Source organism: Pithys albifrons, chromosome 8 (genome assembly GCF_047495875.1).
Source record: "Pithys albifrons albifrons isolate INPA30051 chromosome 8, PitAlb_v1, whole genome shotgun sequence".
Taxonomy (NCBI): domain Eukaryota; kingdom Metazoa; phylum Chordata; class Aves; order Passeriformes; family Thamnophilidae; genus Pithys; species Pithys albifrons.
Genome location: NC_092465.1, coordinates 20,298,353 through 20,310,464, shown reverse-complemented (window position 1 = coordinate 20,310,464; position 12,112 = coordinate 20,298,353). Strand labels below are relative to the sequence as shown.

The 12,112-nt window shown below is 40.2% G+C and overlaps 1 protein-coding gene across 9 annotated transcripts in view; it reads left to right on the top strand.

Annotated features, from left to right (window-relative positions):
- ABCB11 (ATP binding cassette subfamily B member 11) overlaps positions 1 to 12,112 on the top strand; it is a 64,043-nt gene that overhangs the window by 12,116 nt on the left and 39,815 nt on the right. For 6 of the 9 annotated variants that reach the window (XM_071562139.1, XM_071562138.1, XM_071562142.1 and 3 more), the window contains 3 exons: positions 1,165 to 1,294; positions 7,661 to 7,763; positions 11,461 to 11,482. In XM_071562139.1, the coding sequence (XP_071418240.1) occupies positions 7,688 to 7,763; positions 11,461 to 11,482 (98 nt within the window). In that variant the 5' untranslated portion in view covers positions 1,165 to 1,294; positions 7,661 to 7,687. Of the gene's footprint in view, positions 1 to 1,164; positions 1,295 to 5,459; positions 5,571 to 7,660; positions 7,764 to 11,460; positions 11,483 to 12,112 lie in introns of those variants that run through there. The other 3 variants (XM_071562140.1, XM_071562148.1, XM_071562147.1) reach the window with 2 other exon arrangements.

The following is a 12,112-nucleotide window of genomic DNA, read 5'->3' as shown; positions in this document are numbered from 1 at the left end:
GTGTGTGCCTGCATAGCAGACCCAGCACAGAGGCTGGCTTTCCTTCTCTTGCACCACTTATTAAAATTACCATTCTCTTTATTATATCCCTTCTCTGTGTGGAGTTCGCAGCCTGCAGCTGACCAGCACTCTGGGTAGTCTGTGGCTGTTGCACAGCAGAGCAGGGGCCAGTCTTGCTTCTGGAGGCTGCAGAGACCTAACGTCCCTGGCACAGAGGCCCTGCCTTCATGCCCTCCCTCTGCTGCCTGGGAGGGACCTCAGCCGTGCCAGGCATACCTCGTGCCTGCCAAAACTTGTACAGGGTCTGCCTGTGGCAGGAACCCGAGGGCCCAGGGCTGGAGAAACTGAGAACAGCCTCTCTAGAGGCAGAGACACACCTGTGTTCCACCACACCAGACGTCAACTATGAAGTATGATTAGTAAATTAACATAAACAAAACAGAGTTTTTGCTTGATAAGTAATCTGGTCGATAAATAAAAATAAAAGCCAATTTAGCTACACTGAAGGAAAAGGCCTGTTTTTGCCATGGCAAGAGACGTGTCTACAAACATGGGACTTAAGCTGATCTCTGTGATCTTTACTTGGTGGGTGGGACTTTATGTCAAATTAGTAAAAGTGCCGGAATGACAAGGTTTTCAGTTAGAGTGATTTGCATAGTGTGAGTCCATCCTGCCAAGGACACTGACATGTCCAGTGCCTATGCTCAGCTGAGGCAACTTTGCAATGTAAAGATCTGCCTACAATTTTCTATAGGGGCTACAAACCAAAAATGAAAAATAAAAAACAACACCAAAAACAAACCAAAGGGCCCATCAAGAAGAAGCGTATTTTTCTGTAATTTCCAAGAGGGAGAGTGATAGGGGTGGTAAGAAGCCCCAAAGGCATTTGTTTGGTGGCAGTCAAGAGTGACTGAGAAAACCAAGGCACAGGGGAGAGGCAGGCACACATGGACATGCCAACTTCAGGCAGGAACAGGCAAGGTGACCCAGGGGCTTGGTTGCCCAGAGGGTGAGGCAGGCACTGAAAGATGCCTTTTTGAAAGAGTTGTTTAATTTTAACATGATGAATCATTTAATTTGGATATAAAAGCAACAGTTTACATTTAAAATTTATGGTGGTTTTTTTGGAAGTGTTGTTGCTATCTCTTCTATTTTCACTTGCAGAAGTATTTTGAATGTAGAAGAATTACCACTTGCCAGACTTGGGTAGGATCAATGGGATAATAAGTGCATGTCCTGCTTCTGCTAATTTCTGAGAGCAGATGGTGAGAGGCTGACTGACTATAGAAACAAGGTGAGTTACTAGTGGTGGTAAGTCCCTCTCTGCCCACATCCTGCCCTCCCTGCTGTACCTACTCCAGGCAGTATTTTCTAATTTCAGTGTAGCATATTTTTGTGACCAAGAAACAAACATACTATGGCTTAGTGTCTCTGGTCATGATTTAAACCACAGGAGAAGAAATAGGTTTGTTTCTCTTTGTGCCACTCTCCCACCTGGAGTTGTCTGCTCCCATCAGTCAGTAACTTGAACTTCCTACTTTTCATAACAAGGGAAAGTCACCCTCATAGAAATGTCTCCAATGTGCCCTTAGGTACTTTCCAGATTTCACTGTAAGGAAAAGAGTCTGCTATTCCCCATTTCAGTATGAAGAAATGTAGTTTGAGTAGGGGAGAAAGAAAGGGAAATAGATTTCTTATCAATGTACAGCTTTTTGCTTGCAGCAAAAATGATAAAACCCAGCCATCAAAAGATGAAGTCAAGCTTCTAAGTTTAAAAAAGAGGTTTCCTTGTGGAACACTTGCTAAAGATCTTTGGAAAGGCCAGTAATCTCTTTTTAAAGTCATGCTGTGTTGAAGGAAATAATATACATACACATCATATGGGATTGGCATCATCCCATTTTTGATAGCGTAAATCAGAAATCAGTTAAGCTCAGTGCAGAATTCATGTCGCATTGTACAAAACGACTAAGTCATGTTTGTATAGCTGCTGCTGTGCCAAGAAATGGAGGAAGACACAGCATGTGGGTTTCTGTTAACCTGACCTGCTGTGTGTGTGTCCTGGGCTTCCCTGCAGCCCCCAGTCCTCCAGTCTGTGCCCCTGTAAGAGTCCTCTAAATACCTTTATACTATGATTATTTTTTTAGATAAATCTCATAAACAGTATTTACAAGTGACACTCCCAAGAACAGATGTGGAAGTCATTTGTCTAATAATTCAAGCTGCGAACTCTATCTACTTTATTTCAAGTGTCTCTTATCTTAAATCAGGGTCTCAGATGAAAAATGTAACTTGCCTTTATTGAGAGTTCCCTTTACTTCCATCTTCATACTATTTAAGTGAAAGAATTGTGATAGCATGTGCAGAAAAAAAAAATCAAAACCTGGGAGAAATAAGCAAACAAAATGTTTCCACTGCTTGTCAGAGGTCAGGAAGATAAAACATTGTGCAGAAGCAGAAGTGTACTATGATATTGAGATCTGTTGTACAGTTCTGGCAGTCTGAGGTGCTTTCACTGTAAGGGGTGCAATTAAGGTGGGGTTTTTACTCCACTGAAAAATGCAGTGTTAACTTCTTGGCCCTGGAACTACTGTGTGCTAGTTGCAGAAAATAATTTGGCCATGAGTAGTTACAAAATAAATTAGGAAGCATAAGAGCTGTTTTTTCAGTGCCTTCTGTCAGACAAGAGAGTCCAGACTACTGTGCTCACATGCAGATTTTAGTGCAAATCACAGAAACAAGCTGCTCATCTGAAGTTACAACCCGCAGTGGCAGACTGAATCTATTCACCTGGGGGGAAACTGTGGCTACCTACTCCTCCACCACTGTGAGCACTCAGTGTGAAATTTCTGTCTTTTGGAAGCTTAGGAAGTATTTTGTTTGATTGTTGCTATTGGCTGTTGTCAATATTGCAATAAAGATCAGTAGGTTATAGATTACAGTTTAGAGCTGAGAAGTCCTATGCCTAAAAAGCACATGGGCTTTCATTGTTACTGATAAATTATCTGTATGAGAATCACTATGATTCTTTTTGATTCATTTTCTCTTATGAACTGTTGGGAAAATCCAGAGGAGAGGTAATAACTTCATTTGCAGTGCTAATATGCTGCAATAAACAGCTACTCAAATTGGGGAAACAGCAGATATTTTACTACTTTTGGCCCAATGAATTGTGATCTTTTTCTTCCTTTGCAAAGAGGTGTTAAAATGATGTGAGCTGTAAGCAAAATGTATCCTTTCTACTCAGACCGTGATTGAGAGTAATTATCCTGACAGTATTGCTCATATTTCATGAACTGAAAAGTATCTATAATGTACCAAGTTTCAGAGACTTTGCCTGTGTCCCCGATGAGAATTGGGGGTGGGAGCATCTGCCCTCAGTCTCCTCAATTTACTGAAGTCCTGCTCTCCACTGTTTTAGTTCAGTGGCTAATTCTTCATTCACTGAGGGGCTGACTCTAGCAAGAGAAACAGAGTTTTTCCTTTCCAGGACATCAGAAGGAAACAAAGTGCAAGAGGACTTGAGGAGATAGAGTGGATTTGGCTAGTTTTTCCACTAGCAGCTGTAAAAGGGGAAGGTGACACTGTGGGAGTGGGACCAGAAGGGAGTGCTTTATATTCTCCCCTTTCCTATATGCAGATGGATGATTTTTCAGCAGAGATTCATTTTTATGGCTGTTGTCCTAAAGTCAGGTCAGAATTTATTAATCTTCAGAGCTTTTTGTAAGGATGATTTGAAAGAAGCAGAGGTTTACAAGGGAGCAGAGCCCTTCAAAATGGTTGTGGTAGCCTATTGTCTTGGCTCCAATTCATCATTGCCTTAACTTGCTTCATTAGCAGTTTGAAACACAGTCTGCACACACTTTTGGAGTGCTTAGATGAGCAAAGTTTTTCAGTGAGAAGACTGAAGTAATTTGTGTAAAGCTAAAATTATATTCTGTCTTTGGCAAACGAGATCTTGTCTGGAGGTGCTGGACAACTTTGTGTGCAAGTGTGAGTGAGCTCTGCTCAAGTACCCTGAGAAGCAAAGGCATTGAATTACCTTTGGCCAAGTTGCTCCCAAAGAAGCTGTCAGAGGTGAATGAGTCTGAAATGATGTCGAAATTCTTGGTAAATCCCGAACAATAAAGAACTGCTCAAAGAGTTTTGCTCTGTTAAGCAGCAGGTATTTGTTTATTAACACTAGCAGGGAGTGAGGGGTTAGCAGTGCATGACCCACTCCTCCTCCCGTGCTGTGTCAGTACATGCAAAGCAATGGACAGAGGAATGTAATACATATGCATAAAGCAAGCAGGAACTCCTCATACATATGCATAAAGTAAGCCAGAACTAGGCATGACTGGAGTGGTGCTTTGAACTGGGCTTTTCTCATACGTAAAACCAGAAAGCCCCCCCCCAACCAAAACTTAAATCTTATAACTAAAATCCCCAAACTTATATAAAAAAATATTTAAGCTGAAGTGTCTTATGTAGAATATTTCTTATCAGCTCCACCTTTTAATTTTTCATCTAGCCTTTCCAATCCCATGCCCTGGACTGCAAGTAACTTTTTTTTATCCTCTGGCTCTGCACTGTGGTGGAGCAGATGATTATCACTGTGATGTTACCTCAGATAGTGTTATTCTCTAAGCTATACTGTATACAGTGGTATAGATGTAGACCTCTTTTTGTTAAGATAGTGGGAAAAGACACCAGGATTGCATTTAGTTATGATGCTAAACAAGGAAAATTGCTCTGGTTAGCATTTAATCATGATGTACTTTTGGGCATGAGGCTTTGTCATGGAAAGTTGAGGGGGCAGAAGACTTGAGGAGAGCTGACAGTCACTGCGACTAAAACATTGTGTCTATCTTGTCCTATCAGTCAGGGCCCTCTGTAGCCATAACTGGTTTCAGAGAGGAACTAAACCCTGTCTGCCATTTCCCTCTAAACTCTGTGGTGTTATTTTTTGAGGTCATAGCATTGTCCTCACCAGTGTCCCTTTTTGAAAAATCCATGGAAGACTCATCTCCAGCAAGAATTCACTACTACTCAGGGGCTTCCAGGCTATAAAATCTTAATTTCAAAGAAAAATTGTAAAAAACTAGAAACCATGGGGAGAAAGGCAAGCTATGGGTTAAAAAACAAAGCTTTTGAGCAAGTTTCAAATCTGAATTTAGCTTAATCTCTGAACCAGTTTTTGTGTCATTCCACTGATGTTCCTATTTATAGTAGGGACAATAGTGTACACAATATGCTGATAAAGTAATGCTATAATAATTCATTGTGAGTTGTTTTCCAGAGAATGTCTGGTCTCCTCCTGTATAATTGCTTTCCAAGTGCCCTGACTTCATGTTGTGAGATTGCATTAGTCAAATTTAAACAACCATTGGATGTCAATGAACTGTGAACATTGTGACTGAAAGGTTATTGACACGGGTGCAAATAGCCAATGCCCGGTTTAAAGATTCAGTTCTGACAAATGGGTTAGAATAATGCAAATACACTGGGAAATGGTTGGGAGCTTCACGGACTAATTGAACAGGGTCCTTGCAATTTGTCTATGATTCTATGATTTTTCGCAGCCACAGGTGAGTAATAAATCTGTCATGTTTAATATGAAACTTCCTGAACTGATCCTGAAAGGTACGTGTATTTTTACTTTGGGACAATTTAAGCCAAATGCTGCATTCCCTTTGCAAGTTAGTGTTTGAGGTTTTTTACATTTTGGATTATTTGTTTTACTGGAACTGTTTCACAAATAAGACATTCAGTTGCATAAATAAGAATATAATCCATGACATGTGAAATAATCTTTCTCTTTTGCCCAGTATTGGTAAGGTTGGTGTTATAGTGCTAATTATGCACTCATCACTTCATTAAAGATGTGCTAGAATCCAGAGGAGACCAGGGAAAATGATCAGATGTTTAAGAAATACACCCAACCAAGGAAAATGGAATGAGTTGCTTTCTTTCTTTGAAGAGGGGACTTTCTAGTATTATTAACATAAATACAGCCTACTTACAAAGTGAAGAGGAATATTATGTTTCTTCTCCTTTGTGAATTGCACAAGAAGTAAGAGATTCAGATAATACATTAGGAAAAAAATATATTAGCAATAAGGATGCTGAAGCACTAATTGCCAAGAGAGTGCTTCAGGCATCTTTGATAAACATTAGTTAAAATGAAGTAAGAATAACTGAACTCTGCATTTGATGCTTAGAATTAATCAAGAGAGTTTGGTCTTTCCAGTCTGCCTTAGTGATGTTTCAGTGAAGTGCCAAGAGATGTACTCATAAAATTCAGGGGGAAAGGATAAAAAGAGAAGGATTGGTTTGGGATTCAGCAGTTCTTGAAAGCCAAATTGGAAAGAAAAGTAACTAAAAATGACAGGTTGGGCATTTATAGTAAGTAAAATGATTGAAAGTCACATAGGCATCTTGAGCCGCTGGACTAGACCTTTATGTTGCTCCATTTTGATATAGGAATGGGTGTATTTCCTTCATCCTTGGGTAATTTCAAAGCCAAGCTGCTTCTCAATCCTTCCCACCTATAAGGAACTGCCTGGTGGTAGCTCATCACACAGCTGTTGCCAGTATGAAGGATCTTAGTAGTTTTAATGCTATTAAAGGGAAGTAAGTGGTTCCTTTAGAGGCCTCCATAGGTAAAACCCCACCTGGCTGGGAGGTCAGGTGGTGTAGCACAAGAAATCTGTGGAAGTGCGTCTGTAGCACAGCAGCTTTGCTATCTGAATGCATTGTAATATGCCTAAAATGAGAGGTTGTGAGAGGTTTATACAGAAGTATAATCAAGCAAACATTGATGTTTAAAGACTGGAAGAAGATATTGTTACTATGTTTTGGGGCATAGTACATTAAACAAAGGTGTGGATGAGGTGACCTCAGTTATGAAAGGGCATGTTTTGGGGAGGGCTTCTCTAGCCCTTTTTCCTTGGTGCCAGGCCTAACTACTGCCAGATTCTGCCTCACAAAAGTGCTTTTTCAACAAAAAAAGCACTTTGTCTCCTTATTTCTTCTCATGCATGAGATCTGCTTAGCATGTCAGTGTGACCAGTGAGGAATAAAACTGTCCAGAGCAGATGTGGTAGCCAAGGGCTGTGGGAGCACAGCTGTGGTGGTGATGGCACAGAAGTCGGTGTGACCCTGTGCCCCCCTTGTCCACCCTTGTCCCTCAGTTCTCCCCCATCACTTTCCTGCTGGCTGTGCCAGCTGGGACAGCACAAGGCAGGGCAGGTCACCCGCCTGCTGCTCCCTCATAACTGAGGCAGGACCTGTACATTATTCTCTCAATCTGTAACCTGCAGATGTCACGGGCACAAAGGCAGTGGTTTCTTTAGCAGAGCCATCAGTGAGGGCAGAGCTGTTTGCAGTGGCTGCTGAGCCCCGGGAGCAGTCTTTGCTCGAGGCAGGAGGCACTACTACTGTCAGGGCCCTTGTGCTCAGGGGCAGTCGGGCACTCTGCCCTCAGCTGTTTTTCTACTCTGTAGTTTCACTGAGTCTGTCATAGCTGTGCTGTTTTAACTTGTGCTGTAACCAGTGGCATTGCCGTGTGATCATGAGGGCAAAAGGGAGGTAAGCATGAGTTTAACATAGTATAGTTTTATGTTCACAGACAAATGTATGCTGATATTCTTGCTCTTGCCCCACCATCTCTTTGCAGGACTTGTGGTTGAAGTAAATAATCATCATGTCTGACCCGGTGGTGCTGCGCAGCATCAAGAGATTGGGAGAGGATAATTATGCTTTCGAATTGGATGGCAAATGTAAGAATTTTATTCCTTGTTCTATAAAGCATGTAAAACAGGTGGTGGGTGGCCTAAGCGAAGCAAGAAGTCTACAGAATACAAAGCAAATTGTCTGTGGAACAAATACAGAGTTATGGGTATGCTGCCTGCAAAAAAGGTTTTCTGTAAAAAACTACATGGAACAATCCCTACTCATGGACAATATTTACGTATCGACTAATGAGTTCAAGGTACCTACATAGGCTTTTACACTTAGCATTTTGCTGTACAAGTAAAAAATTTTATTGAGGAAAAAAAGTAAAAATTGTTGCCTTCCACAGTTTCTTTTAGCAAATGCTCATATGCATAGTCATACTACGCAGAATTCTTATGAGCTGTTCCTTAGTGAAGATCTGCATTCCTTTTTCTCATCAGAGCTTGTCTTTTGTTCCATTTTCCCATTGCAATGTGCATTTTCCCATTTTGCTAGCAACAGTCAAGGAGAAACATAAACTGCTAAATATTTTGAATTTTGTTTATATGACTTGAGAAAAACCAACAAAAAGAGGGTGCTAAATATTTACATAAAGTTCAAAGGAAAACACTGCAATAGCCCATAACGGAAGATTAACTGCAATACAGTGCTATATAGATACTTCTCACATAGAGTAAAAAAGGTTAACAAAAGCATTCCAGCACTCAGATATGCCAGATTCTCTAAGCACTAAACATACATACATTTATTCAAGTTCCCTAACAGCTGTGGTCTAATCCTGGAAGTGTTTAAGCTTTCATTAAAAACATTCTTATAGGACTGAGTGAAAAGCTTCAGACTATGCATGAAATAGCTTATGCCCTAAACAAGGATCTTACTGGGATTTACAAATGTGACAATCAATCCCAATTTCACCTGCTTCATTGTAAAAATAGGTCTTCTTGAGTCAGCTCTGAACAAAACAGCTTGAGGAGGAGGATTGTTTTCTTATAGTGGGTTCCCTTTTAATTAATCAGATGTATTGTTAGAACAATCAATCTGGGCAGTCATAAAGACTATGCAGTTTTATTTCACTTGAAATACTTTATGACAGACTACATCCAGGAAACTGGAGACTCGTGTTGAAAGATAGTCCCTCTCTGCTGGAACTAATTTTCACCAACAAAGATAAAGCAAACCATACTGAGTTAAAGTGGGTTTTTCCCACTTCCTAGACAACAGCTCAGGTTTAAGGCAGTCCAGCCTCAGCCTCTTTCATTCCTTGGGAACCATACAGCTGCCTTTTGTTAAAACTTGTGGCATGCAGCAAAATTCTTCACAGAATCAAGCAGATAATGAAATTTCAGTTAAAAATCATACTTTCTCAAGACCTTATGGCTGATACTAATAAAAGAGTCCTCTTCAAGCCTCTCTCTCTGCTGTATAGCAGCAGTGTCCCATTACAACTTGAACTGCAGTGTCTCTTGGTATTTTGAAAACTTCACATCTGCTGATTGATGCTAAGTCTGTATTTCAAATCTGTTATTCATTGCTTGGATTTGGGATTTCCTTCCAATCTTTATCTGTAATAGAATGTTTCATAGGACTGCCATGGGCATAACAGTGGAGTCTGAACACATTGGGAGTATTCAGTCTGAGCTTAGATTAAGCCTTGATTTTGGTTATCTTTGTAGAGAGTGACTGATACCTGCAACCATAAAAGCAGCTGTTCCATTAGAAGACAGTACATGTGCTTTTTTTTTCTCTCTGACATTAGAAACTGAACAAGAGTTTAATGTGTGGAAGGTGTTATGTTCCCACCTTCTGTCTCTCTGTGCTAGCCAGGTAATTTATTTGGTTTCTAAGAATTCTCATCAAATGTCTTTTACTTTGCTGGGACTATTCTCCTAGACCAGATAATCTATTGCACAGATTCAAAGGTCTGTTTTTGTACAAACTTCAAAGCTTTTGTTACAGCTGATAAGAGTGCAGGAAGTTATTCTTATAATCAAAGTTGACACAGTAGATTCTGCAGCTTATTTTGAAGTTTGAAATACAGCAGCAGCAACTTCAGCTTCATGATTGTGAAAAAACCCTATATGAATGTTTTTTGAAACATTGTCTGTCCCCAGTATATCTTGATACCCCAGCACACTGCTTTGCACCCTGCTGGAATGAGTCGCCATCTGTGTGCTTGTAGCAGAACAGATCTCCCCACTCACCTCCTGTGTGTTTTGTTGTTAAACCCTCTCACCCAGGCTGTGAATTAGAGGCAGTTTCAATGCACAAGGCATTGTGGATTCCATTGTGGGTGGAGAGGTGGGGAGGAATGATGAGAAAAAGGAAATGTTGAGGTTAGAGGGATATATGCTGCTTCTGGGACAGAAAACTCTTCATCTCTTCCAGCCACTTAACTTTGAACTCCCAGCCTGCTCCCAGCCAGCCTGGTTTGTGGAGTTGTTTTTTGTCTGCTAGTTTATTTTACACACTTGTTGCTTTTACTTGTTACGGGATTTTGGCAAAAGACCTTCTACTGGGACCAAAACTATTCATCTTTTCACATTTGGGGTGGTTTTCTTGCCTATCAAGTGAGTTTGCCTCCAGTATCTCATGTTTTTTTGTTACCATCCCAAGGAACAAAGAGAACAAAATAAAACCAATATACCACTTGTTAAGTAAAGCAAAATAAAGTTGTTATCTTATTAATCCCAAAAAAGAAACATGATCAGCTATTACTTCAATCACAAACTCAAATTTTTCTCATCTAAAATTGTGTTCTTTGGATATGCAAAACCCTGGAGACAGTGGAAAATCCTTCTTTTCCTAGGTATAAAAATTATAGAAGCAAAATTTGTGGTTGCAGTGACTTCTTTGCATCCCCTGTGAATTGTGAGGCAAAGTACCTCTGTGTTTCCCCTGGGAGACAGACCTGTGCATGCTCAGGAATGTGTCACTAGATATGAAGAAAGGAAGACACTGCTTGAAAAGCAAGTGATGGTTCTGAACCTGACATTGAACTGGCAAATGCATCATAAATGAGTAAAGTGGATATGCTCAGTGCCCTTAGATTATCCAAATTGTGATGCAGATATAAAACTAGCTCTATTCATTGTCATCTCAAGTGATGTACAGCAAATATTTTCCCTGTCAGGCCTTATGATCAGATGTGTTGGGGCCCCCTAACAGCACAAGCTGTGCTTTTGGTATGATGTCTTTTACAACATTGTGTGAAAGGGAGCTAAATCCAGACCTTTGCTGGGGACCAAGGAATTTCCCTACAGAATAATTATGTCTTGCAGTATAATTCCATTTCTCTAAGCTGTGGTTCCCTAGACAATGCCCCAAGAGTAGACATCAATGTGACAAGTTCTTTGGATGCTGCAGGGCCACAACTGCCCCTCTTCCACAGGATTTGTGATCTCTTGTTTTTGGAGGGCAAGGCTGAAGAGCTGCCACTCCTCCTTTCAGGCAGCATGCATGGAATGACACTGGAGTAGTATTCCTTGATGAGACAGTGTCCAAGAGAACGAGCTGAATGTTAGCAAACTGTTTGTAATGAAAATGAGTTGACTTTTGGCAAAAGTCCTGAATAATATATTTAGTGTAAACCATGTCCCTGTTTCTATATGCATTAGTGGGAATATGATGCTTATAACTTAGGAATGATCAGGTCCCATGGGGTTTCTATTTCACATGTCTAAAGAAGATTATGTACTTTAACAATAATTATTAACTAGACTGTGCATTTATTTCCTCTAACAGGTAACGGCTTGAAGACATCAGAGTAAGTCATGTACACAAATGGAACAATCAATATTTCTAGGAATATTCAAAGAAGTTAATGTCATTGGATCAAACTGATACATGGACAGAATATTTTTTTTAAAAAATATGTTGTTCTCTAGCAGTTGAACTGCCTTATTTGATGCAATGGAAACAGGTAGACCAAAGCAGTCCTAGAAACCTTTGAAAAATAAACACCAGCAAAATATGGTCTTCCCTCTGAAAATGTTTTTGATATTCAAATTTATCTTTCTTTGGTGCTTTTAGTTTCAGAAATTAGTTTCTTCAGGAATTTTAGTCAATTTGATTAATTTTCCTTGAAGTTTAACTGTGAGACTGTAAACCAAAAGGAATTAAATCGCTTCATTTGAGCTTAGATATTAAGATTTAAATGCAGAATTCTGAATAGTTAAAATCTGAAATGATCCAGAGAATTTGATCTTCAGCGATAATCAGAGATCCAAATGCGATTAAGAGTGTCCTCCTTCTCAGACCTTTGGACAAGTCTGTTGCAGGCTGGACAACCTAATGGCTGCTATAATTTGTGCCAGTTCTTTCTAATACAGTGCACACAGCTTGAGAGCTACTGCTAGAGTGGGGAAGCTGGAGCATCTCTTAATTTTTGTCTTTG